The following is a 27,692-nucleotide window of genomic DNA, read 5'->3' as shown; positions in this document are numbered from 1 at the left end:
TCTTAATGGCTAGTGAAAATGAACAGCATAGAAAATGTAGGCTTCTAAAGTGGTGCAGAAACATTTTTATTTGCTTTTGTTATGGATTTAAAATAAAATATTTTCTCTATTTTCTTAGTATCCTGCAGAAATAAGAAAATATGATTATGATCCCAATTTTGCAATTAGAGGACTTCATTATGATGTGCACCGGGTATGTATAAATAACTTTGTGATGAGTTAAGTGGTGCTTCTACGTCTTCCAACTTTTATTTCTGTGTTGATGTGCCAGGACTTTGTTTCGTATATTTCTCTTTCATAGCAAGCTTGGTGTTTTGTGGTGGTATTTTGTAAGTGGTTTTTTTTTTATGTAGCTCTTAAGTAGATGCTGTTTTGAGTGTGTTGTTTTCATGATGGAGTGAGCAGGAGGGCAACCTGAATTGCAACAAAATAAATGGAAGCAGGCATCCGCTAGTAGGAAAAGTTATTGCTTCATGACTTAGCTTAGGTCACTGGACAGTGTTTCCTTGGTAATTTGCCAAGCCCTAGGTAAAAGGCATTTATTAAAGTATTTTGGAAGCTATGAAGGAAGTTGAAATGAAGGTGCTCAGGTGTTGTTGAGACAAGTTATAGATAAAATTGCTTTGATTTGTGTAATTTCAAATAGTTGATGTGATAAAAACTGGTATATTTTTTTCCCCTGCAAGGCGTTATTAATGAAGATTGATGCTTTTCATTATATTCAGCTGGGAACAGTTTACAGGTGGGTAAAATTGTTTCCTATTTATGATAAAAACATACACTTATTTTTTTAATCTCTTGGTTTAATTTCTTAGTGTCCGTCTTAGGTTCGTATCTGGAGCAGTGCCTTGACAAGCACAGACATGAATGAATATTGCAGTCTTGCTGGCAGGGGTACATACATACACACAGACATGCAGGCACGTTTGTTGACTGATAGAGGAGAGCTGGTTGCCCTGGTTCAGGGCTGGAGGAGCCGGCCACTAGTGCTGACTCACTACGTTTCCAGCTGCTAAATTGTGCTGAAAGACATCTAAAAATATGCTGACCGCTTCTCTGCTTCTACTTTTTATGTAAATGTCACAGAGAGCCTGTTAGCGTGACTTTGGCGTGGTTGTAGAGACACTTGAGAGGTCTTGCTGTATTTGCACAGAGCTTTTAAGTTTAGATGCATCAACCATGTCACTTGCAGAATGGAGCGCAACTGCCTTGTGTCTGCACAGTGTGACACTTCTTGAGTTTACTAAATTGAGGTAAAATTGGTGGACCCTGTGCTGTGCTTTGTTATGTGATACAGACATGCTGTAAGTGATCTTTGACAGGAGAGTTTTTAGTGTGGCTCAGTTTGGTGTAATGAGGCAGTATGCATTTGGCTGACATGAACACCACAGCTGGTATCACATTTTAAATTAAACAACCAGCCTGGATGCCTTTCTCAGTGTAATTGGACAAAAAGTTTTCTTTTGGGGCCAAAAGGTCATGCAACCTTGAGTTGATTTGCTATGAGGGACTGTATATAGTAGCATGAAACAATGCTCATGTGCTTATTACTTCTTTTTGTTTGTCAGTCGGTCGGATAGGTAGAGGATTCTGCTCTTGTTGTTGATCTGTTCTTTTATGGCATAGTCTGAGATACCCTTTGGGAGAGGGGAGAGGAAAGCAAGTGACAGGAAACAAGATGCCATACTCCAGCATCTTGTGCTGTCAACATAGTAGCTGTCTAAAGCTGCCAAAACAGTGTTCTGTATATATCACCAGAGTGAAACTTTGTATCATTTATTTGTGCCTTCTATTCAAGCAGGTGTAAAATAATTGTGCATTTCAGCTGACAAAACCCTTTCTTGTTGAAGGAATCATTTATGCAGGGCTAGGAGGAACCTAGAGAACTTGGTGTGAAGGCTACTGGTTGTGAGAATAATCTAAAAAGGTTCTCACATTTTCACGTTTTTCACTGTGAAAAATGCTAGTTTGCTAGATTAAAAGCTAGGTGAAGTAATAAAAAAATACATTTATCTGTAGAGTTCTGTAGTAGAAATATTAAGATTGGTATGAACAAGACCTGAATGGAAACAGGTATGTGTGAGAGCACCAGAAGTATGGATAGAAGGGATAAAAGGGTGGAATGTGTTGGTGGAGCAGTTGGTCATCAAGGTGTCAGCACATCTTCATACTGTTTCTCTAGCCATCCTTGTGGGGATGAGGGGAGCAAAAATGGGGCTGAAGTCTTTTAGAAAAGATGTCAAGAACAGTGCTATGACTGGAAATGTATAGTGACCTAGATGAGAAGACAGATTGGTGGTGAGTCCATGAGCAATGCTGCCTTATGACTCAGATTTGGACAAAACAAAGAGGTAGAAATTCACAGTTGCTGTCAACTCCTGGAACTAAAGGCACATCCGAAGCCAGCACATGATGACCAGTCAAAAATCAATACTTTCTCCTAATTTTGTTTAAAATAAGATTACTTTTATCTTCTGTACCGACACTGAGTTTTTCTGTCACTTGCTGCTTATCTGTAGTTCTTAGTTTTAACTTTCTGTGTGTTCTGTATATGTGTAGTTCAATTACACTGCTGGAAATAGCAGGATATGCCTCGTGCAACCTCACTTTGAGAGGTGAAAGCAATTCTGGTATCCCTCTTAACAATGCATGTCTTCAAGAGCAGCAGTGGGAACACTGCTGTAGGTGAACTGTGATACTTCTGGTGCCATGCTGTTGGTGGAATAAAATAAGCTTTGTAGTTAACAGCTGGACTGTGACCTGCTTCAAGAGTGTGGATCTTCTGGTAAAACTAATCTACAGCTTTGTCTACACATCTGATTGTTCTCTGGGGATTTCATGTATGTCTGTTGCTCTCTCATGATTTGTGCTTCAGTAGCTCCTCATCCACGTGCGTTTCCTTTAGCATATACCACTATACCACTTGGTGTAGCTGTCTGCAGACTAGAAGATGAGTCAGTCCTTCTCAATTTTTATTGTATTACTTGGTATGTGTTTAACATTTTGGTTGCATTTCTCTGCATTGATTGTAGTGGAGTAGGTGTTGCTGAACTCTATATGTTACAAACCCACATTATCTGCCCTGTTTGTGCACAGTACTAATTTGGATGTTGAAGTCCTACCAGCAGTAGCACAGAGCTACATACAAATTAAGGTAGCATTGAGAAGTGCAGAGAAGGAGCTAGTTGATGTGGGACTCTGCTACTATAGTAGCCCTGAGGAAGTTTATGTAGTGTGCCCTTCCTCTGCAAAGCTAATGTGGATGCTTTAACGCTGCAAGTACAAGGTTAATTAATTTTTTTTTTTTTTTTTTTTTTACTGTCTCCTAACACTTTTGGATAAGACCAAGAAAGGGAGACACTGAAATCCACACAAGGCTGCAAAAAACTATAAGTAGGATTGGGGAAAAAAGTTATTTTAATTTGTTTTTTAACCTTAAGCAAAACATCAGCACTTCAGTGTCCTCTGGTGAGGATGTGTGCACGTCTGGTGTATTTTAGATGTTTTAGTGCAAGGTGCTTGATACAGTAAACATTCAAAACCAAACCAAAGCCCTTAATCTCTTAGTTGATAAAGAAGCTCTGGGGAGAGATTATGCCTCCTTCTTCCCCATTTGTAGCTATACTTTTATATTTTAATGACTTGCCAGCAATTTGTCAAGTCATCTTACATTTTGGGAAACTGAACTGTTGATACAGTTTAAATAAAATTATTACTTAATTAAAGGTTGTGTATGCTTTTCTTTCCCTTGAGTCTTCAAGGTCATGCAGCAGACTAATCTGGTTTAAACACTATCACATCATCAGGGCTGTATGAAACAAAGCCAGAGTGAGGAATTACTTTGTGTTAAGAAACTGGAAGCTAACTACTTCTTACAAACCCTTGAGGCATAGTTTCAATGGAGACTAATTAGCTATTTTCCTGTAAGAAAGTAAAAAGGGCTTAAAATTGGAATGTGTTCTGTGTGAGTCAGCCTGTTAAAATGTTACTTGTTCTGTAAGGAAAGATGCTGCTTTAACTTACAGACCAAAGTGTCCTTATGACATTATTAGTATTTTAATAAGCTGCAATTCTAAGTGTTAGTATGTCAGATTTTCATTTGGTAATTACTTGAACATTTTTATCTGACTCTTGAACTAAAGCTGATGTTGTTTTCCAGAGGCCTCAGCGTTGTCCCAGATGAAGAAGTCATTGCAATGTATGATGGTTCCCATGTCCCTTTAGAACAAATGAGTGACTTTTATGGAAAGGTAAAAACACAAAGGGCTCTTATTTTTTTTTGAGTGGAGATGGGGGTGGTGATGTTCACATTTTGTTCTTGTACTTAGTAGCAGTTACATTTTCTCAATACGTGATTGGCTTATAGCGCTAGATGTGAAGTTTGCCCTGTAAAGTGACAAATACATTTTCTTTCTCCCACTTGCTCTAGCTTCTTCTTTCACTGTTTCCTTGCACTGTCACACAGACAGAAGTGAAACACAGGAAAATCAAGTAACTTGTTCAGTGTTGCACAGCAAATCTGATAAGGGCTGGGAAGTGAACTGGATCTAGTGCCTTACCCCAGTTATGTACTTCTTCCTGGTGGTCTAAGGGCTTAGCTGGTGTAGCAGCAAGTAAAAGTATGCAGGCATCTCTTGCATATGAGCTGGCAAAGTGACAGTGAGAGAGGGTTTGATGAAAGATGAATGATTAAAGATAAAGCTTTTAAGTTTAAGGTTTGACTTTGAGGAGAGTTGATCTTGCTGATAGGTTCCTTCCTCTTTCCCAAATGAAGAGCAGTGCAGCCTTTTTAGTAAAAAAAGGCCCTTTGTGCTGTGGAGCATTTTTATTGTTCTCACCCTTGTTCTTATCTTAAAGAGCTGAACTCCGAAGCCTAGTCTCTGCAGCAGTTGTGAGTATTGGCTTGGCATTCCCTGTGGGAAGCCTTGGTCTCTGCAGGTCTGTGCTTTCTTTGATCTTGGAAAGGACAGTGACAGGACAAGAGGCCATGGGGAAAAAAACTGAAACACAGGAGGTTTCCTCTGAGCATCAGGAAACACTTTTTGTACTGTGAGGGTGACCGAGCACTGGCACAGGTTGGTTGCCCAGGGAATTTGTGGAGTCTTCAACCTTGGAGGTATTCAGAAGCCATCTGGGACAGGATCCTGGGCAGCTGGCTCTAGGTGGCCATGCTCGATGACGAGGTTGGTCAGGATGACTTCCAGAAGTCCCTTCCAGCCTCCATCATTCTGTGATCTTGACCAGTGTGTTGTCTTCTTGACAAGTATCTGGTCTGTATTTGGTCTTGTAGAGTGAGATTCTCTTCTGAAAATTAACGATAGCTACAGCTTTTGCAGACTAGAAATCTATTCATGTGTTCCTGTGTTAGATATTGTAGATTCTTAAAACTTTTTACTATCTCTTTTCAAGGAGATGACTTGTTTTGCAGTCCCAATCAGTATTCCATTTATTAAAAAAAACCCCACAAACCAAAAGCAAAAAAATCCCCATAACCTCCACCTCTCTTCACAGTAAGCAGTGCCTCTTATTTATAGAAGTGCAGACTTCCAGTGAAGGCCTCTAAGTCCTTCTCTTGACTTTCAGCTGAGCACTGTCTTTTATGTGCTTATGAATTAAAATACTGCTCCTAAGAAAAATGAGTCATGATTAATTCTTAAAGCCAACACTTTTGTACTGGAAGTCTGTAAATTCCGAAAGAATCTGTGAATGTGAACAGTGATGGCAAAAGCTGAATATCTGCAACTAAGCTGAAGTGTTTATACTGAAAGAATTATTGTGTTCTAATCTGAGAAATGCCTCACCTATTTTTTTTTTCTTATGTTTTCTTCCCACCCCTGCAGAGCTCACAAGGAAATACAATGAAGCAATTCATGGATATATTTTCCTTGCCAGAAATGACACTCCTTTCTTGTGTGAATGAATATTTTCTGAAAAACAATATCGACTATGAGCCTGTTCATCTCTACAAAGATGTCAAGGTACTAGCTTTGAAGGTTTAGGTAAACCTCTACGTTTGTGCATCTTCTCTGTGAGCACTTCAGGAAGCTTCAGCCTGTTGTCAGCTTCAGTGGAACACCTCAACTTTAGGTTTTGTAGAGAGTAGTTAGTGTTATAAAGCCATAAAAATGTAAGTAAAATGAATGACCTTGGAAAAGAAACATAATACTTTGATTTTTTTTTTTTTAATCTGATGTTCCAGGGCTGTTGCTCTTTCTTTGGGGGTTGGAACTTGTTGATCTTTAAGGTCCCTTCCAACCCTAATGATTCTATGATTCTATAGGTTTGCGGGATGAATGGGGAAAAGTGAAGGAGCTCTTGTATGTCAATAAAGCTCCTTTTGTTGTTATTAAATGTATACTTTTCTCACTAGCAGGAATTGTCAAATGCTATAGGGAATTCCATTTTGGAGCTTTCAGTTGTACTGAAAGGTATTCTGTATCTTTGGAAGTATATGACCATTTACTTTGGCATATCTATTTTGCATGGTTTTTTTGTCTTCCTCCTCCAAAAAAATCTAATAATAATGACTAGAGTAATTTGATCTGCTTGATTCCTCATGATGTAATTCTACAGAGGAGATAAAATGTCGTGGTTATTTAAGAACAGAAGAGGTCATGCCCAAGTTGATGGTATTTGACTGGCCAAGCTTCCATCCAAAACTTTCCTGGCCCCCTGTTAACATGTATTAAATCTGTGTAGTTGTTTAGCATATGTGATAAACCTGAATGTCGAATTTCTCACATTCCCAAGTAGATCAGATAGGTTTTAAGAAACTTTTGACCTCCAGAGTAATTTTACCTTCTGCCTATGGTCACCTAGAGTTAGAAGGCTAGTTCTTGTGGTTTCTGCTGAAGTGATTGTAGAAACGTCTGGATTGCTCAATATAAACAACATTTTGGAAGTCCTATAGTGGAATTTTTTGAGGATTTTTAGGACATGCCCTATGTAAGTACCAAAAGGGCTGTACCACTGTCCTAAACAAAGAGTTCTGGTGCAGGGCTGGCTCAGGAGACCTGCCAAATGCCTCCAGTGCACTTTATGGGTACTTTGTTTTAAGCATTTAGGTTCTTTCATCTGTTGATAAATTTTGGTTTTAAATAACCAGGGCATCTGGGAGTAATTATAATCTAAAAATCTACCTGACTTAATTTTTTTTTTTTCCCCCAAGAGGGAAGGAATGTGTTCTGCTCCAAAGGTCATTGGAAATCTCTGACTCTGCTTCTGCAGAGGGATTTCACCCCACTTCACCCTTCTGAGTGCCCTTCCACAGATGTTTCATAAGACAGTCCCTGCTCTATACAGTTTTGTACTTCCCAAAAGTATGAAGTTAGTTTCTTAGAGGACAGGCTTACTCTTTGTCTAGTGGTGACATATACATAATGAACATCACGTGGCATTTCTGTGAGCTTGAAAGTGTAATTCACAGAAAGGGATTGTTTTAAAAACAAATTACTACTGCTGTGCAGTGAGCACAGCTTTTATAGTTGAAAATATTTTTCAGTTCTTTAGTGCTGTGTTGCTTTCCTCACAGGATTCAATCAGGGATGTCCACATCAAAGGAATAATGTACAGAGCAATTGAAGCAGACATTGGTAAGTACTAATGGGGTAATCTATCAAAGCTTTTTTTACAGATAGTCTCATGATCTTTCTGACTACCCAGTTTAAGGTTACAAATTCTAAATTTTAAAGCTTGAAAGAGTTACTTCCACTTGTCTAAGGTGCCTTCGTTAAGTATGACCTCATGTTCTGAATCGTTGGTTGAATGTAGATAAAATTCTCATGAAAAAACTTTTTCAATTAATACTGTATTTTCCAATCCTCACAGAGAAATACATCTGCTACGCTGAACAAACACGTGCAGTATTAGCAAAGCTGGCTGACCATGGCAAGAAGATGTTTCTCATCACAAACAGTCCCAGCAGCTTCGTGTAAGGGAAGGGTTCTTTGCTGTCCAGTTTTAAAGGACGGGGAGGATGAGGTTCTCAAATGTAATTCATTATATTGCACAGATAACTGCACTTCTGGTATGCTTCACTGCTAATATCCCTTTGTCCTTTTTAGGGACAAAGGCATGAAGTTCATAGTTGGCAAGGACTGGAGGGATCTCTTTGATGTGGTCATTGTACAGGCTGATAAGCCGAACTTTTTCAATGATAAGCGAAGGTGGGTATTTAGTCAGTAAAGAACAATTCAAGCAACTTATCCCGTATCGAGTGTGTTATGAAATATTTTAATTTGGATGCAATGTAAAATTAAATCGTATTTGATGAAATCCTGTTTCACGTCATTACAGAGTGCAGCAACACCCAATTCTGAAGTCCAAATTTTTACCATTTCTTACCTAAGAAAGCTCCAGTAGCTATAACAGGTCTACTGGACTGAGTTAGGGTCACAGAAGCTGTTTTTAACATCTTAGCTTGTAAGTTGAAGTGCATTCCTTTCCTAATAAAACTGAGAAATTCTTGTGTCTTTCAGAATCAGCCCCTTATCTGGAAATGTCTTTCATTGCTTCTGGTTTTGCTTAGTCATATATGGTATTTAAAGGGCAGATTGGCTGACAGACTGGGGTATTTAAGCTAGTTGCTCAATTATGTAAAGACATTTGTAATGAGTTTACACTTGAAAAAGACCTCTTCCTTTATGTGTACTTAGGATTTGAAAGTGAGTTAGAGAGAGGTGGGATTTTTTTCCTATACTCTTTTAATTTAATTTTAAAAAGAACTGCTGTATGTCTCGCCCCTGGTCCTCTGCTTCGTCCTTCAGTTGTTCGGTTGTGCAAAATGAGGTTTTGGGCAAGATTTTTACACCGCTTTACTTTTGTGTTCTTTTCTCTCCTTGATGGCAGACAGTTCACAATTTCTTCCCCCCTGTCTGGGATCCCTGCTTTAGTTCTCGACAGTTTTTCTCAAACTCCATTAAAAATGTGATAAGAATACTGGATAGATAAATTTTGGAGCTTTGCTTTTTCTGTCTATTACAATATGTTCAGATGCTAGAGAGCATGTTTTCTTTTTTTGAAAGACAAATATTTTTAATATTAAAAATTTTAATCTCCTAAAAAGTGTCAGACTTTCTACAACAATATAACAATTGAATATAATTCTATCCTAGACCGTTTCGGAAGGTGAATGAAAGGGGAGTGTTGCTTTGGGACAAAATTCACAAGCTGCAGAAAGGTCAGATTTACAAACAGGTATGCTTTCAATAAACTCAGTTCAAATTTAATACCTATTTCATAGAATCCCAAGCTCCTTTAGATATCATAAAGGCTTCTAAAAAGTAGATACCTTTTTTTAAGATAGCTATTTTAATGATTGAAGTGGTACAAATTCATAATTGATATTTTATGTCGGCAGTTTACTTTCCTCTTGAAGTGACAGTGTTACTGAAATTGCCTATAAAATTTGGGATTCATAATATATAAACTAAGGACAAGATTTTTGATAAGAAAATATTTTTAGGGGTCTACTAAATAACTTTTTCATGCTTGTGAAGGGGCAAGTTGCATGCTGCTACAGTGTACGTGTCGTTGTTTCCACAGGGTAACTTATATGAATTTTTGAAGCTTACTGGCTGGAGGGGCTCTAAGGTTCTCTACTTTGGTGATCACATCTACAGTGACTTGGCAGTAAGTAGTTTACTTTCACAAAACAGGATGAAAGATGAGGGATTTTGTTTTCCTCTCTTCCTCCCCAGTGATTCAATATAACACATTTTCACTTGTGATTTCTAAATAGAACAAAATTTGGGTTAGTAATTAAGCCGGATTGCTTTTTTTGCACTGAAGAAAATTGGTGCTGTAAAAGGCTGACCTGATTTTCCACCTGAGTTGTAGCATTTAAGTTGTTTACAAATTGCACTCAGGAATGTGTGGGTTTCTATTCCTGATCCAGATACTGATTGTGTCAGCTGTAACAGAATAAACACAGATATCCAAACCTACAGGATGTGGCTGATCTGGGTGACAATTACTACCAAATGTAATAAAAGCTGAGTCAACAGTTTTGAATGGCAGGAGACAATCTTGCTGTCACTAGTGGTAAACTTCATTTCTTCCCAAGATCATGCTGTGGTTTTTAGGTCCAGTATCAAGGTGTTTTTTACAACTTTACAAACAAATGTACTGTGAACTATTACTTTAGAATAATTGACGACTACTTAAGTCTTTTGTAATTGATTGTGTATGAATGCCTGGATATGATTTTCCACTGCCAAGCTGTGGTAACATGTTTCCGCAGCAGCAGCTTGCCCCAATATGCTTTTAAAAAGAAAAGTAAATTTAGGTGCTTCAGAAGGCTGAGGGCCAGAGGTAGGAGGATGTAGTTCTGTTCTTCTCTGGCACAATGGAGGAAAGAGCACAGGTGGCAGCTGCCTCATCCTGCACTTGTCAAGAGAAGCTTGATGGCTGGGGGTCCTGATGGGACCCTCCTGTCAGCTGAGTGTTTGGGTAGATACCACAAACTCATCATTCTGTTTCCTACAGATACTTCTGACAGCAGCAGATGTCTCATCTACAAGAGGAATTTTCCACTGCTTATTTTAAGCCTAATGAGTTAGTGCTTATTTGCAAGTGCTTATGTGTTCTTTATGTATCTCCTTAAAAATGTGAAGCTTACTCTGAAATGAAAATCTATTACCTATGTACCCGTTGGCACAGTTAAGTCCCACTGTTTAATACTTCTATTTATACATAAGAAGTAATTAAAATAGTGCCTCTTTGGGATAAACAATGGTCAAATTCTTCACTTCTTTTAAGTAGTTCTTTTTGAGACTAATGCTAGTATTTTGTAATACTTCTTGGTAAATAGGATTTGACCCTGAAGCATGGCTGGCGCACTGGTGCAATAATTCCAGAGTTACGGTCAGAGATTAAGATCATGAACACAGAGAAGTACATTCAAACCATGACCTGGCTGCAAACCTTGACAGGATTACTGGAACATATGCAGGTTTGTTCTGTCTGTGTGTAATCGGCTCTGTATAGCAGAAGGGATCCAGCCAAGTTTCTAAATGCTGGTAATTGACGTTGCAAATGCTTTCTATCTCATTGAAGTATACCAGTACATAAATAAATATAATTATTTGTGTGGCTTGTTAGTAAAGGTTTTATCAAAATCCTGTTTCCTTCCTCTACTTGTCAGCCTGGATTGATTCCTGCTTTCAGTTCTTTAAAATGCACACAAGCAACTTCTGTATGCTGATCTCTGAAGCAGTGCTCTTGTCCTGTTAGGCTGATAAGGGTTTATTAATGGAAAGGCAAATCCTTAGTTACCTGTCATCCATACTTTGCATTCCAGGTTCACCGTGATCCTGATTCACAAATGATTTTAGAAGAATGGAAGAAGGAAAGAAAGGAAATGAGGTAAGGCAGGGGAGATGAAGCATTTGTGATATGCGTCATGGTAGCCAAGTGTTCTATGTGGTGTCTTCCACAGGTTTCTTCAGAATTCCTATCCAACTCTGTTTTTATATGCCCTGGACCTTCTAAAAAAACACCCGCATAAAGCAGTATTTTACCTGTGTGGCTCTTCTCCCCTCTGACACTTGTGCATATGAACCCATTTTCCCTGTTCCCCTTTTTTGAATAGATGTTAGTTTTCAGAGTGAAAGGGTAACATCAGATGGAATACTCTCCCTTCTCATCTTCGTTCTGTGCCTCTTGTGTTCAGTTGTCATCATTGCTATTGATTGCACAGCTTAACTTCTGCATAATTTAAAAACATGTTTCTCTATCAAGGCTTAGGTCACTTCTTCAGTTTTTCTAGATGATTTCTTCAGATTACATACAATACAGTTTAGAATATGAAGAAGCTGGGTTCTGCACTAGACTGGGGTTAGCAGTGGACTTATCACAGAGATAAGTAATAGGGCTAAAACTCCTAAAAATCTAGTATCATGAAGGAGCAGTACCTCAATGCAGGGTATGTGAAGTGCACAGTTGGCAAGGCTGGCAGCTGTACCACCAGCAGCCTTCCAGAAACGTGGAAGTGAATGAAGTGGGAATGATACTTGGCAATGGAGTTAATTCCAAGATGTGTTTAAGCTTTTGTGTACATTAAGCCAAATCTTTGTGGGTGTTTTTGTTTTTTTTAAAGTCTTTTACCTTTAGGACAAGTAGATGTCATTAGGATTTAGATGAAGGCAGAAGTCTTCTTTCACAGTCTCTGGAAAGGAAATCTTGAGATGTTGTGTTTCTGAAGTCAGAAGCAATTTACCACTGGTTTTAGTGGGTGAACTGTGAAACTCTTTGGTTTGCTTTTGTGATTGCTGGATCTGGGCTACATATGTGCAAGAGGTGCAAACATTTCTTACATGGTACATTTAAGTGACTTTAAGTGCATTGGCAAGAGAATAATGCATAGAACAGATTATAGGGGCTGCTTGCCTCAGGTTCTGCATGAGAGATGTGTACAGGTATGTTCACTTTGCTTTTTTTTTTTTTTTGATTGACAGGGAGATGAACAGAAATTTCTTCAATGCACAGTTTGGAAGCTTATTCAGAACTGATGAGAATCCAACTTATTTCCTAAGACGTCTCTCTAGATTTGCAGATATCTACATGGCATCATTGAGTTGTCTCTTGAACTATGATCCCGATTACACGTTTTATCCAAGAAGGACTCCTTTGCAGCATGAACTTCCTGGCTGGTCAGACCAGCTGTGCACTGGTACATTCAGAATACCTTTCCTACAAGAGACAGTTCAGATGAAATAAGCAGTTGGCTTGTTCTCTCTAAAATGGGCAAATATAGACATACTTTTTTATGTACATTTATTTAAGTCACTTAAAATCTGTTATCTTGATTTAGGTGTAATTCATGCTTGTTCTTGTAACCATGTACCTGTTTTCTCCTCTGCTGCTCAGAGATGTGAAAGCTCCTCTTAAATATACAGAAGAGGTGAAGGACTACCAAAATAGTACAGGGCTGGGATGGAGGTGAGCCAATTTGAGAGGAAGGGCTGGTGGTGTTGTGGGGATGGTTGGTTTTGTTTGTTCTTTGGAAATTTCAATCTGCAGCCTTGTGATTTGCAAAGAGATGCTTATGCTCTCTGTTCTGGCCCTGTTCAGCACTCCAGTTGGAGCCTTAATGGATCTTGGCACTGAAAAGCTTATTCCAGTATTAGTATTTCAGCGATACAGTTAGTATCCAGCTTACAGTGAGACTGACAGGGATAGCAGGTGCATTTGAACTTCCCGTGCTGCTGTAGCTAGAGCCTTTCCTGTGACTGAACTCACTGCTGCAACCCTGGTTTGTCTCTGCTGCTGCAGCGATGGCTTCACCAGGGGGCTCAGGCTGGTGGGCTGCTTCTCCTGTCTGGGCAGTTTCTGTCCTGGTCTTACATCTGTGCTTTGCTGTAGGTGCGTTTGAGCCTAAAACTGAAAGTGGTGGTAACTTGGGCTGCTTCAGCTTCTTTTTGTTAACTTTGAGGCACCTTTCTTTTTAAGTCTCAAACCACTTTAAATAGTCACTCTTTGATAATAAAGCTATTTCAAGAGCTCTTGCATTTTGCATGTCAAAGTGGAGACAGATCTGTGCCAGGCTCTAGATTGATCCTAAATGCTGCTTTTAAGAATACGTGTCTTACAGTGGTATGCAATGTGGTTTTGCTGTTCCCTAGGAGAGAATGTATTTCATATAGCCTTCAATAATGGACTTTTACATTCAAAGTGAACACGCACAATGGGTGTTGAAGTTGAAAGAAAAATTAATAAATGAGAGAAGGAAAACCAGAGTTTTCTAATGAAATTTTTTTTAGTTTGAGCCCTGAAAGCTGAATTGGGGGTGATGGACAGTTTGTATCAAACAAAATAATTTTGGTTGTGCAGATGAGAAGTTTTATTGAATTACTGAAATTGCCAGTAACACATGAACACAAACTCTGGGTACCAATATGTTCCAAAGATTTGAGCTGAAAAATGTCTATTTTGCACAAGAAAAACATCTTTTTATGTTTTTCCTCAAGCAGGCACTTTATAGAACTACTATATAGTTTTAAAGTAAGGATGCTTCCCTTTCTCTGCATCCAAAGAAAATGTTTTTTTAACTGATGGTTCCCACCCCAGCCATTTTAAAAGGCATAATTTTAATATTTTTCAAAGCTTAGTTGTTAAAGGCTCTGTTTTTAAAAGCACAAAATTAACAAAATATTTAGCATTTGGTATTCTTAATTTTGGAACATTGCTTGCTTCCTACCATGATTGTTGGGTGAACGAACTTTTGGTGACCAAAAGTTTTCTTGTTTTGTTCTTTTTTTTTCTCTTAACCTGTCTGTGTTATGTACAAGTACATATATTGAATGTCACTGCAGTATCTTTCATATTTCTAAAAGTGTGTTTGCAAAGTAAAGAATGTATTCTAATCCAGCCTGCACAATTTCCTAAGTGGTTTTCCTGTATGCTTGAAATCAGTCTGAAGTCCTCAGAGATGGTTATAGATTTTATGTTCATGGTTTTCTTGTGCTCTTGTGTCAAACTTGACGAGCAACACTCCTGAAGAGTGAGTGTGTGTGAGTGTTTAAACAGATTAATTACACTTGAAATGAGTAAGTTCATCTGACAGCCCTTCTGTTTTGCTGGAAGAAACTGATAAAGTTTTGCAGAAGTCAGTTTGGCTTTATCAGGAGACTGGTGTGTGGGTCTGTGTGAGAAATATTTAGCATAACTTGATAATGAAATGTGGGGATGGGAATATGCCCACTTTGCCTTCAGTTCTTTATCCTAATGCTGAGCTAGAACCGAACTTGGTGTTACATGTGTGTAGCATCTCTCGTGCTCCAGAGATTTCAGTGCACTGTTTTAAAAACCAAAACACAATCCCAACCCACTGTATGTTCTCCATCTTCCTACCAGCAGATAATAGTATTCTGTTATTCAGTTCTGCATTATTGAATGTGTTAATGTGTTGTTCGTTATAACTGTGATGTTTCTTTTAAAGCTGGCTAGCAGTCAGTTTGTTTAATTTTCCTGTGTTAAGCAGGAACAGTTTAATTGGGTTGGATGATGTTACCCACAGAATATAGGCTTTGTTTCAAATTATTTCCTTCTCTCCGTTTCCTTTCTCTTACAAATCAAACTTCTGTACAAAGCTATGTTATAACAGCCAGCTGAAGTAAAATCTTGTTTATATTGCATGACTTCTTGAAATAAACAACATTGCATGAAAAAAATAATGATGGGAGGGTTATGTTCCTTTAAAACAACCCAACTAGATATCATATGAATTTAAATGAGAATTTTTAAAGTGTATTATTTATTTTTCAGTGCTAGAATGCTATTCTATAACTTCTGAAAATGACTTGCATTTTTGTAATTATTTCACCTTGCTGCTGTGTGTATTACTTATTTTAACCTTGTTATGTTACTAACTTCAAAGAGATTTTTGAGCATATTTAAAGGGCAGTGTCTCTTTATATTCATTTTGAGAGTATAGTTAATTTGAACACCAAAGCAACAAATTTTCATTCTGTTATGTCAAAAGACATGGAAGAGAATAGTCTGTCACTGAAAGAAGAGTTTAATGAACTGTGGAACTTTTTTTTGTGATAAAAAATATTTAATGATTATTACAAAAATAAATGCTTGGACTTTTTCTCTGTCTGGTCCCTATGAGCCTTAATATTTTTGGTGGCTGGGGAGGAGGAAGGAGCAGGAGTTGCATTAATTGCAGAACACTGTGGGGAAGACTCCCCTAAATATTTGTGTGTGTTAGTGTTCTAGATTTTTTTAATATCTCATAGTTATAAACAAGCAGGCATGTGTAGGGTGGCAAGGGAAGGAGTCAGGGAAATTTCTTAAGTCTGTTTCTTTCATCCAAGTATATTTACACATGAGATTCCCTTGGTTGTGCTTGAGAGCTGCATCAACAACCCTGTGTATCTTGTTATCAGAGGAGACATCCTGAGGGTGTTACAGAATCATAGAATGTTGGCTTGGAAGGGACCTTTGAAGGTCATCTAGTCCAACCCCCCTGCAGTGAGCAGGGATCTCTTTAACTAGATCAAGTTGCTCAGAGCCTCCTCAAGCCTGACCTCAGATGTCTCCAGGGATGTTCCAGGATGTGTTCTCAGAGGTCACTAATGCTTTCCTGCAGTGACACCTTTCCTCCTGTCCCCCGAGTGTGGTAGACACCAGGAAGAACATCGTAAGGGAATGTCACTGCTGCCAGCAAGAAAATCTTCCTTTTCTTGCTATTTTGTGGTTTCTGTATTGTACTCACCATTTGCTATAATGATAAGGTTTTGGGGCAGGCAGGGTGCCTGTGTTTCTTGCAGCTACAGTTCTTGCGAGAAAATATACTAGCAGAAAAATCCCATAAGCTTAAAAATACAAGTTTAACATATGTTCTGTTTCACACTTCCTGGTTGTAGTTGTAACTGAGCCGAAATGGAAGCGCGAAGCAGGAGTACTACTAGGAGGTGGAGGATACATACCAAGTTAGCAGTATGTTTGAGGCCATTTTAAAGCCTGTGCAGAAGAACATAAGCAGTTAAATAGCAGGCTAGTGAAAGTCATACTTCTCACAGAGAAGTGTCTGCTTCTGGGTAGGTTAGTAGAGGCTCAAGTTTGCTTTTGTTACTCATAGTTGGTATTGCTCAGATACAGCCACCACTTTTGAGGTGCTAACTCCATGAAGTCTATAGACTGCATCTTAAACACAGCTGTGCTCCTTTGAGTTTTAATTTGTAATGAGATTTTATTCCCTGAAACATGTAGGTGCTCTTTTTCACAGTAAGTGTCAATAGAACTTTGTTTTATAATTGACTAATGCCAAATTCAGTGTTTAATTCTGATCATGAGGACCACTCATCACAAGCTGCTGGTCATCTGAATCCTATAAAAGAGAAGAAAAAGAAAATCAGACTTGAACATTGTGTTAAGAAATTAAAGTAACTTTTTGGCAAATTTGTCCATACAGATGCCAGAGTTTGCACCTGACACTTTTGCACCAAACAAGTCTTTTTACTGGGTGCAAAAAGGTTTATTTTGATTTTAGACTCTGCATATGAGGGTCTTGCTAACTTGGACAACTGAGGCTATAAGATATTCTGGGTCTACCCAATCTTTCCTTCCCTTGTTTCCCAGCCCCTTTCCTGTTGTGTTTCAGATTATTTTTCGAGTTCTGGCATGGCATGCAGCTGTGTTTGCAGCAAAGAGAAGGGAAGGCAAAATTGGAAGGCTTTTTAAGTTTGTGTAGACACTTCACTGGTATCCAACAGCATTTGAAGTCCAAATTAATGTGGCTCTCTTCAAAGAGCTAGAGTGGCAGACTTCAAAGAGCTAGAGCTGTAGACCCCAGACTCAGTTTCTAGCAGTGAGGAGACAGGAAAGCCAAGAACTTGAATAGTGTTTTCCCAAATTACTCTTTTTCAAACTAGACATTTTCCTCTCATAAAGTCATTCCCTCTTATGATAATTTGTGTCTCAAATCAAAAGGAACACTTACTGAGAAAAGGTCGTAAGTGAGTTCTGGTGGAGCCAGTGCAGAAGAACTTTCATATGAAGGGTTGGTGATATTTGAAGGCTGTGGCTTGTCCAGCGGTGTTACGTCAGTGTCGTCTTTTGACTGCATAATCACAGAAACCTGCTTAAAATCCATCCTTCTAACAATGCACCAAGTGGGGCATTTAAGCTTCACTACCAACTGGTGCAGTGTTGTGACTGTACAGGCTTTATCATCTCAAACAGTGTCTCTGGGACATGAACTGTGTCCTGAATAGTTGTATTATTTCAGGTCACTTAACACTGATACCTTTTTTCCCCCCTCTTACTTATTTTAAAGCCTCAGCAAAGAATGGGAGAGGAAATGTTGCCCTGACACTGTGCCTGGGACAAAAGGTGCCTCTTTGGTCCTTGCAACTATATAAAATACAAACATTTTCCCTCCTGTTTTTGTTTCTAGAAGATGATTTGTATTATGTGGGGGTCTAAAATGGGAAGAGATTTCCAGTTATTTCCAGGCAGACTTCCTTTTGGATTGATTTTAATGTTTTGTAACTCTTGTCACCCTGGTCTCTGAGTAGCTTGGCTGTTGCTGGCTAGTTTAGCATCATCATGATACTAGGCAAAGCTAGCACAGTTAGTTAAGAGAAAACAAGTGTGAGAGTGCATCAGTATAAAAATTTGCACTTTTCAACCCTGACAATTATTTCAATTTGCTTGTCTTTTGAATCTGGCCTTTTTCCTGTTGAATGTTTCTACCTCCAGAGCAGCAAAGCTATTAACAGTGCCATGGAGGAGGGGGAAGAGAACAGTTGTCCTTTCAGCAGCTGTAATTACCTACTTCCCCAAGGATGAGTTTTCTTGTGAGGTAAAGACTTCTGCGTTGGTGCTGTGCAGTTAAATAAGCTTTAGGCCAGTCTTTGGTGTTGAAAGTGTCTGTGAGAGCAGAAGCCTGTCAGGAACCCTGGAGGGAGAGGTCTGGGGAAGCAGTAGGCAAATCTAAACTCATGCCCAAGACAATTGTGTGAGGCTTCCCCCTTTCTCCATGTCTTAGTCTGAATGGTTCAAGTGGGAAGCAACTGGGAATGTTTCTAGCCTAATAAAATGCAAGGAGAAATCGTAGGCTGTGAGTCTGGAAGGTGCAGTGGGTTTGGGGTAGTGTTGTCCCTCCTGATTCATGCTCTTCTGTGCTACCTACCTTGAAGTGCTGGAAGCCTGTATTTCTCTTCCTGAACCTGAGGTAAGAATATCCAATAAAAGCCACAATTCCAGTAACCAGGCAGATGCCAAAGAATATTGCTGTCCCAGTACTGGCATGCAGAGGAACCTGGAAGCAAGGGAGAGTGAGTGGGCTATGGGGTGGGCACCTTCCAGCACCCAAGCACATGCAATGTCCCTTTGATATATGCCCTGGTCCTGTGCCCTTATGCTCTCGTTTCCTGGTACATGATGGCTAGAGACAGTGAAATAGGGCCTTTTGATAGTAATTAAAAATGTAAATTTTTTTAGGGTATTGGACATTTGCTGTAGTACAGCTTCATCTTGTTGATGTTTTTGAAGTTACAGAGCATGCCTAAGTGATCTTTTCTGGTCAGGTTTTTCAAAATAGCAATAGAGGTTACAATGAGGCTAAAACCTTACGGGCCTGAGAAGCGGTTACCAAATTCCCTTAAGCAGCTTTGGAAACCTGTGCTAAAAACCTTAAAGGGCTCGGCATGGATTCAAGCTTATTCCCTACTGCTTTGTGTGGTGGGGAGGTGTTGGTTTTTGCCAGCTAAGGGCTGCCAGGCTATCCTTTGAGCCCTGCTTACCAGGGCTCCAATCAAACCGCATCTGAGCTGAGGCTCATCTCACTGGTTAGAGGGTCTGCCTGCTGGTGGAGCCGCCCAACGCCTGCCTCCTGTAGGTCATTTTGACCTGAAACATTCAATGCCTTTAGCCTGAAATAATTCTTCAGTCAAGCAAAGTGCCAATCCAAGTAACTGTATTTGGTATTTTATAAATACTTTCATAAATAAATGAAAGACAGAAAGACATTCCCATGTGATCTGGATTTACTCTAAAGGGGAGACATAACCTTCAGGCTCTGACTTTGATTTGCCTTCTGCAGCTGTCTGGCCTGATAGACTGATATTATGAAGATGACTGGTAGTTTTGGAGTGGTGATAGGTTTGGGGGATCCCAGAGCATGCAGCCATTCAGGCTGCAATCTCCCCAAAGCACTGTGCTCTTTGTGGGCAATCTGGGAGGTGAGGAGCCTAGAAGTGGGTAGGACATTCATATGCTCTTACTCTTGCTTTTCCATGGGATGCCCTAGCTCCTAGCTCCAAGGCCTCCTGCCTAGAAGACTAATTGTTGAACTTACCCTGGCAAAGATAATCACATTATTGTCTTAGTAGATATTCTGTCTTCATTTATTTTTTAGAAAACAAAGTAATTTACATGCTCCAGCTGGACAGCTGAATATTAGAAAATATTTAGTTGCTCTCTAGCTTGTGAAAGGTATTACAAAGGCTGCTGTAGACTGACAGAAATTGCTTATTATTTTGAATCATTTTCAGGCAGTAATTTATGCTTTTGCCCAAGTGTGTTATTTCCTACTTGTGAGGCTTGCAGGCTGCAAGGAGTTTATGTGAACTGAGATTTTGCAGACATATTACTGAGCTGCTCAGAACAAGGAGGCTGGTTTATAAAGGAGAAAGGGTTGCTCAGAACAAAATGAAGGTGAGAAATAGGGTATCGGTAGGATTAATCTTGGGGACCATGGAGGCAGCTGGTTAACCACTACTGAAACCAGAGCTGGGATGGATGGGTTGTATATTTGAGGCCCCTCCAACACACAGAGAGAAAGAGTTACCCTGGTGTAAGGGAAGTTCTACAGATTCAGTAAGTGGTGGGTCTTCTTGCAAGGTCAGCGTGAGCCTGTGTTGGGCTGTCACAGGGCACCCTGCGTGGACCAGAGCTAAGGAGTGCTAACCCTGCACCTCTCAACACTTACTTCACTAAGGAAAACCTTTTGTACTGGAAAAAAAGGTGCTTGCAGTGTCTCTTCCAGGGACAGCAGGGATCACTTTTGTGAAACATCCCAGTTGCACTGCAGGTGGACAAAATGTTTTTACTCCCTTTCACATAAAACAGTAAACTTTGCTGGTGGAAAATAAATAGAGCAATGGTCCTGCCTCCCTGCTGCTGGGCCCTGTACCGGTTTGATTCCAGCTGGAAGCAGTGCAGCTGCTAACTTGAATTGCCTCCATGGAAAGGTTGGCACCCCTTTCTGAGCTGTGATGTTCTGCCATGCACTGTCTGCTTTTGTCTTTCTAATGGGAGAGACAATTGGATAACTGGAACCAATGCAGGGATTCATGTAGGCAAAAAATAATCTAAATTACAAAACCCCTTGTTGTTCTGGACAGGAATGAATATAAAGCAAAGAGTAAAAAAAAAAAAAAAAAAAAAAAAATCATTATAAGCTTGAAAGATCTTCTTGGAAGAACCAAAATGGAACTGTAAAACCTGTTACAAAAATGAGCTCCATTATGAAATAGAGCTTTTATTATATACAAGAAAATGAAATGTAGGAAGAACTTGTTCAGATAGAAACATCACTGTGTACTTACAGGTGCTGGTGGAGCCTTTAAAGGCTCTGAAATGACATGGATTACCCCATTGGAAGCGATTATATCCCACTCAACGATAGCACTTCTGTCCACATATGTGATCTCACTCTGCCAGGAGAAAGAGCAATGAGCTGTGATTCTCCTCCTTTTGGGACTGTTGTAAACCTAGAGACTGTTTCCCCATGTCAGTTACGGGCACACAGAGAATTACATGGGGGCTTACATCTGATTTCAGTGCTGAGGATGCCACTTGCACTGAGGCTGCTGATTGGAGAGAGCTGGGTCAGTGCTGGTGTGGAGCTGCTGCTTGCAGATTATTTGGTGGCCTAGCATCAGGAAGCTGGAATGCGGTCTCATTTGGCAGCTCATCAGGATGTGAGAAGGGAGAGGGATGGGATCAGTCATTGCCAGCTCAGCACTTCTCTAGACTCTGCTGATAATGGAGTCCTTGACTGCTCCAAGCTGATGCTGAGTCTTTTCAGCATTTCAGGAGGATGGTTTCATAGGTGTCTGTGCTATTGCAAACTCTGCTTCAAATTACATCCTAACAAAATAGTTTCTCTGTAGCAAGCAGAAGCAGGAGCTGCTGCCTACTCTAGTCCCTGGCATGAGGTGGGACACTGCTGCTGGAGCACAGGGCGACCTTACGTGCCTAGGGAGGAAGGGGCTCAGCCATGGTGGCAACGTGAGCAGTGTGGGAATCGCATCATGTCCTCCTCTCTCTCCCTCACCCCTGCACTGTCCTGCCAGGGTCCTGGGGTGCTTGTGGACTCTGACCTGGTGTGTTGGGACTAGTAGGTGCTTGGCTGGAGCATGTGTGGAAAGAAGCTGCTACTTCTTCTTCCCACCCTTGTGCCCTGCCAGCCAGGGGAACCAGGGGCTTGCTTGGGTCCTCTGGGGAGGAAGAAAAGCTATGACTGTCCAGCCAGCTTTGAAGGGCAGAGCAAGGATTTGTGTTCATGGGCTCAGAGCCTTCCCTTGGCAGCGTTTGAAGAAAGGAGGAATTTTTCAGTAGAATCTCTTCCAACTTGGGTCAAAGTGATCAAAAAAGGCTCCTGGCATGCCAATGGGTGATACAGGTAAGCCCTGTGCTGGTGCACCTGATCTGTCACAACAGGATACTTTCTTAATGTGATTACTGGGATTGCAGTACAGGGTGGTTTAAAAAGTATAAATAAGGTTCATGGTAATTGTCATGCTAAGGAGTTTCTCCTGAAAGGTGAAGGAGTGAAGCAAAGGCAATAGATGAGTAATTTGTGCATGTCTTCCTGCAGCACCTCTTTCCTTCTTCTTGGGGTCCATGAAAATCTGCCCCCCAATTGGCATGTTGGTTACTTAACATTCCTTGGGTACAATACCATCCTCTAGAGAACATTTTATCAGCAAGCCCACAGACACAGCGTTTCTTATTTTCATATTCAGCTCTATCACATCCCCTACAGCAGAGTTCCTCTAAGCTCAGTCTTGAGGGGCTGCTGTCACAGAGGTAATTTGAAATGCTTGAGCAGTGATCATTTTCATAATAAAATATGAAGAGCTTGTATGTTTTCATAGGATGTGTTCCCGTAAAACACCAAAGGACACTTTATGTTCTCAAAAAGTATATAAATGTTTGCATTTTAAAAACACTGAAATAGTAATAAAAAAATGCAAACTGCTGTTTTGTCTGTTCTCGCTCTGAGCAAGGCTGTGCTGGCATCTCCCGCCTCTCTTAGAAAGATACCACAGAACTTTACAAATGCTGACACTTTTCTTCAGTGATAAGCCGCTGCTCTCATCTCTCCTATCACACTGCTGTCTCCTGCAGTCCTGCCATGCTGAGAGAAGGGGTGAATCAAGCCTGTATCCCCATCCTGTCATTCCTGCAGGCAGCCTAAATAGCTTCCTTCGAGTTCTGCAGGTCAGAGCTTGGCCCTTTGCAAACTGGTAAATTTGCAGCTTGCCAGCTGCCATCCTGGAGCCTTCTGGAGCCAGCCTCTCCTTGCTGCCCCCTATAACTTCACCAGATTGCTCTCCAGATCAGCATCTCGTGTGTTTACAGGGTATATCATGAGGGAGTAAAAAGCATGAAGATGGGAGATTTATTAAAAAAAGGTACCTGTTCAGTGGTGGGGGCTTGATGTTCCTGTCCCCTGGTGTTTGTAATGAGGAGTTTTTCCCCCAGACGAGTTGCAAGAGTGGTTCCATTGGTCAAGTCCTCATAAAACATTATGCTGGTATTAGATAAATGATACTCGATGTCTCGCCCGGAAAGTGTCTGCAAATGAGGGCAAAATACAAGGAACGTGAACTGATCTCTTTAATCCTCTGCTTTACTAGTAGGCTCAGTGCCTGTGATCTATTTCCCTCTTTGCTATTAATGCTGCAGCAAGTGCAACACAGGGTACAGGCTACTGTGAAATCTGGATCTTCTGTCCCTGCTGGCCTCTGTTGGCTGCCTGCAGCAGGCAGTACCTTGATTCTAGTGGGACAAAGGATTTTGACCTGAAGTGATGAGCCTCAGAGATATTCCAAACAGCTTGAAGATGCAAGAATTGTTTGAGACAAAGTTTGATTGAAGGAAGGAATGAAAAAAGGGATAAGCACAGAAGTGGAGCTAGGAACAGATGCCTTTAATGTATTTGTGGGAAATACCAAAGCTGTATGCTGCTTTCTTCAAGTAACTGTCCTTGATGTTAATAAGCCAGAGAAGGCTTCAGCTCAGGCAGACTCCATTATAGCTGGGTAACTAAAATCCCTGATGGCAAATTCTCTGTAGTGATCAAAAGCTCAATAACCTTGCACTCATCCCCATGGAACAGAAATGAAAATGATGAACTCGCCTTTTTGAGCGCAGTTTAAACCATGTGGATTTACACAGCAATTATGTTATACTATGATTATTTTTTCTAAGCTTAAATTTAACTGGGATATAGAAACTCCTAATGGCTATTTAAAAAGTGTTATTGAATCCAGGAAGGAAAAATAGAAAAAAAAATGCCCTGACCTCATTTTCCTTCAGTCCACTGTCATTTGGAGCAAAGAGAGTGGCGTGCACTGACAGGTCCGTGAGGTACCGCAGGAAATCTTTCCCCTTCCTTGAGCTGTTGGAGTAAGCCATGATGTCCTAGGTAGAAACAAAATCCAGCTTTACTGAACAACAATTGTGCACTTCTGTGCAGGGAGGGGAAAGGATGAGGCTGTATAGATTATGACAAAGAAACTTTCTGTTATTAGCTGTGAAACAGCTTTGGAGTGACATGACAAAAGACATTTGTATTCAAAACCCAGTTTTAGCTGCTGATTTGATGAGCATGTCTTAAACTGACTTGCAGGAGCTGGGCTGTTGTTGTCTGTGAGGCTATTTACAAGTATAATATGCCTTTCTGAGCAGTGTCAAGAAAGGGACTCTTAATGCTTTGCCTTTTTCCCCAGCAGCAATTCAATAAAATTACAAAAAAACACTGTGCACTTTATGATGCTTAGAAAGCCAGGGGATGTTGTGCACAGAATCTGTTTTAAGCTAAAGCAGCAATAGCATTTAATTCCCAAATTAATTTTGGAAGCTCAAAACCTCTTCAGAACAAGTAATAAAAACCCACCAGTAACTAAGTTCTGATTTTAACTGTGCAGGTTTAGACCACTCCACCTTGCTTTGGTGATGTGGTGGCATTACCTGCTAGTAAAGCAAGCACTGGGATACGACCTGGTGGCAGAGCCTGCTTCACTCTGCTGTGCAGAAGCTGTGGGCCCTACCGACAAGAAGTTTGTCAGCGTTGGGAAGGATGTCAGGACTTGCAGCAAGTTCCCGCTGCAGGAGAGGCCGTCCCCCACGTATCCTGGCTTGCAAGTGCAGTTCACCTCTGGAAGGTACAAACACAGACAGCTGTGTGGGCAAAATGCCCTTTGCTAGAAGGTTCTAGACTGCCCTGTGCCTGAAAAGCAACTTGCAGGCAACAGGTAATTATTATTTTTTAAAGTTAAAAGAGGCAGAGTCTCTTGCAGTGTTACCTTGCAGCCTGTGGCTAATGAAAGGAACCAAAACCCAGGCTGCTGCTTTCCTGTGCTCAGAGGGATGCGGCAAAAGACCCTCTTACCTTTCTCCCTGTAACAGAAGACATCCCAGGTTTCACTCAGGTTGACTCTTCTCCCATAGTCCACGATGCCGACATGCCCGGAGCCGCAGTTTGGGGAGGAGAAGGCAGTTGGGTAGCCCACTCTTTCACCATCCAGCCAGCTGGCAGCACACAGATGGTACCTTGCCTGCAGCCAGCATGGCCACAAGGGAAAAAACATAGGGGGAAGAGCTGGGTGGGGTGCTGCTGAGGAAATGGATTGTTCCCCTGGGTGGTCAGGAAGCACCTGACCTGTCAGCCCTCTCTCTGAGGGTCTGAGGGGTCTCTGTCTGTCTGTGCTGCAGCCTGTGCAGAGCTCTGGGCTGACAGGCTGTGGAGATGGAGGCCCTTCTGAAAGTCTTGTACAGGCCAAAGGAGTCTTTCCTGGGAAAAGCTACTCTAAGCTAAAAGCCAGACAGGATCAGATATGGGTGTGAAAGCCAAAGAGGGAAATGCAATCTCATTGTGTGCCAGCCACCTTTTGTCACCATGAGAAGGACTGGGAAACAAGCTCAACGCAGAAAATAAGTCCCTGGGAGCGCTGAAGCTCCGCTGCCAGCTTTGCTACTTTGAGGGAAATATTTAGACTATGGGATTCAGGGGACTTGCAGCTCAGACTGCAATCTGAATCTTCTCGTTCCTTCCACAGATGGGAAAGAGCCAAAAAGACATAGTCAGTCTGACCCACTCTTCTAAAGCAAGTTTACAAACCCAAAACGTGATGCTCATCCCACTGACAGCAACTATGCCTTGTCTGTAACACACTCAAGGAAAAGAATATGTAAATAGCTCTGCTAAGCTGGCAACATTTGGGGAAAAGATTCCTGGAGCCTTACATTAAAAATATGAGTCTAAGCATAATTCTGAAGTACACATTTATTTAAGAAGTAGTAATAATTAAAACCTCCATGGAAACACTCTAAGTCTGACTTCACCGTCTCACCCCAGCATCACTGGAAACAGACATTTGGCAACTGGTTTCAGTGCTGAATGCGCAGGCGTGAAACCAATGAACAGTCTGAACGCTGCTCCCAGTCAAACATACCCTGGGGCACGGGGAAAAGGAAGGAGGGTAAATGAAGCTTATTAGCCCTTTGCTCCCCCCTCCCTGTTTATGCTGCGGGTAGGTCTGCTCCATGGATCTCCTCCTGCAGGGAGGCTACCTCACCTTCTGCGCGTACAGCAGCTGGTTATACGTAGCGATGGTGGCTGACTCCTTGGCACAGGCCTCCTTTGCCTTCTCATAAGTCATTTTGTACTGCCCTTTGGGGGATCGTAAGTGGAAAACCCCTACTGTGGTATCTGCAAAGAGAGAGAAGAACCAGCTCTTCCTGAGGGGGTTTCCATGTCTGGATGGAGAGTCAACTGTGCCACACAAATACCTGTACATTTTGTGAAATGTAGTTAGGACAGATTGATCCCTTAGGGGTTAACATTCCTACCTGGAATGCTCTCATCTATTGCTTCATAAATCTGGTATCACAAAGTATGTAAGCAGACATTTGAACCTTAATCTTCTCATTGTTTCAAGGGAACTTCGGTAGAGGACTGGGTGAGCTTATGAACCCAAGGATTCTGGTCACTGGCTTCAGTGCAGTGGCACAGGGGTGAGGATGTCCCTGTCCCATGGCTTGCATGATGTGCCATCCTCACCTTGGAAGTGGAGATCAGTGCAGTCAGCGTCAGGGTGGCACTGCCCGTTGTCTTGCAAGCAGCGGTCGAGAGGAAGCTGCATCACTGAGCAGTTCAGCCCATCACCAATATAGTTATTTTTACACTGGCACCTGCGTTTGTCCTGGTCAGAGAGAATAAAAAAGGCCAGCCCAAGTACTTAGCTGCCATGAAAGTGGTATTTCAAGCAACATTCTGAACTATTGGAAAAATTTAACATGGTATAGCCAGGAATGGACAAACAGGAAAGTTGCCACTAACAACTATGATTCAACAGACCACAAACTCTGACACTGACATTTATTCTAAGCAAAACATTTACACATGCTCTTGGGTGCTTTTCTGAATTAATACCAAAGCATAGTTCCATCCACAAAGCTAAGAATATTGGAGAATTATATGACATGTGATTAACAAAAATGGATGGCAAACCTGTCAAAATGATATTTAAATGACTGGGTATGGAAGCATGGAAGGATGTAGCAGTTCACTGATGGTAATAAATTGAGGACTATAAACCAAGCAGGGATTGTGATGGTTGGCAGCTGGAACAGATTAGCAGCAAGGCTTTTCTAGATAGTTCCTGGAAAAGACATCAGTCAAGCCACCATAATGGAACAGATAAGTGATCCCAAAAGCACCAGGACAAATGCTGAATCAAGCCACCAGAAGAAGTTTCCTCAACAACATTGACTCTGCGGGCCAAGGAATTTGTATTGTGTGGCTGCAGAAATTTTTAAGCTGAGTCCAGCCAACCAACAAGTGACACCACTCTCCCAGCTGCCCCTAGGTTTAGCTACCAAAATATATTCAGTTTCAATCAAAAAAACTCCTATTGCAGATAGGGATATCCAGTTGGGAAAGCTAA

At 40.9% G+C, this 27,692-nt stretch overlaps 2 protein-coding genes across 4 annotated transcripts in view; one reads left to right on the top strand and one right to left on the bottom strand.

Moving 5' to 3' along the window:
• Positions 1 to 15,592, top strand: part of NT5DC3 (5'-nucleotidase domain containing 3) — a 43,575-nt gene extending 27,983 nt beyond the window's left edge. For all 3 annotated transcript variants that reach the window (XM_051621244.1, XM_051621260.1, XM_051621250.1), the window contains exons 3-14: positions 119 to 193; positions 687 to 742; positions 4,160 to 4,250; positions 5,841 to 5,978; positions 7,532 to 7,592; positions 7,828 to 7,930; positions 8,064 to 8,165; positions 9,114 to 9,195; positions 9,544 to 9,630; positions 10,811 to 10,951; positions 11,300 to 11,364; positions 12,456 to 15,592. In XM_051621244.1, the coding sequence (XP_051477204.1) occupies positions 119 to 193; positions 687 to 742; positions 4,160 to 4,250; positions 5,841 to 5,978; positions 7,532 to 7,592; positions 7,828 to 7,930; positions 8,064 to 8,165; positions 9,114 to 9,195; positions 9,544 to 9,630; positions 10,811 to 10,951; positions 11,300 to 11,364; positions 12,456 to 12,717 (1,263 nt within the window). In that variant the 3' untranslated portion in view covers positions 12,718 to 15,592. The remainder of the gene's footprint in view (positions 1 to 118; positions 194 to 686; positions 743 to 4,159; positions 4,251 to 5,840; positions 5,979 to 7,531; positions 7,593 to 7,827; positions 7,931 to 8,063; positions 8,166 to 9,113; positions 9,196 to 9,543; positions 9,631 to 10,810; positions 10,952 to 11,299; positions 11,365 to 12,455) is intronic.
• STAB2 (stabilin 2) overlaps positions 15,586 to 27,692 on the bottom strand; it is an 88,300-nt gene continuing 76,193 nt past the window's right edge. The window contains exons 60-69 of the mRNA XM_051621270.1: positions 26,807 to 26,948; positions 26,322 to 26,455; positions 25,136 to 25,301; positions 24,795 to 24,901; positions 24,046 to 24,165; positions 23,158 to 23,316; positions 21,060 to 21,167; positions 18,641 to 18,769; positions 17,447 to 17,566; positions 15,586 to 16,834 (exon numbers count right to left, since the gene is read on the bottom strand). Of these exons, the coding sequence (XP_051477230.1) occupies positions 16,784 to 16,834; positions 17,447 to 17,566; positions 18,641 to 18,769; positions 21,060 to 21,167; positions 23,158 to 23,316; positions 24,046 to 24,165; positions 24,795 to 24,901; positions 25,136 to 25,301; positions 26,322 to 26,455; positions 26,807 to 26,948 (1,236 nt within the window). The 3' untranslated portion in view covers positions 15,586 to 16,783. The remainder of the gene's footprint in view (positions 16,835 to 17,446; positions 17,567 to 18,640; positions 18,770 to 21,059; positions 21,168 to 23,157; positions 23,317 to 24,045; positions 24,166 to 24,794; positions 24,902 to 25,135; positions 25,302 to 26,321; positions 26,456 to 26,806; positions 26,949 to 27,692) is intronic.

Source organism: Apus apus, chromosome 1 (genome assembly GCF_020740795.1).
Source record: "Apus apus isolate bApuApu2 chromosome 1, bApuApu2.pri.cur, whole genome shotgun sequence".
NCBI lineage: Eukaryota > Metazoa > Chordata > Aves > Apodiformes > Apodidae > Apus > Apus apus.
Note: the sequence above shows the minus strand (reverse complement) of the source record. Positions and strands in the feature narration are given on the sequence as shown.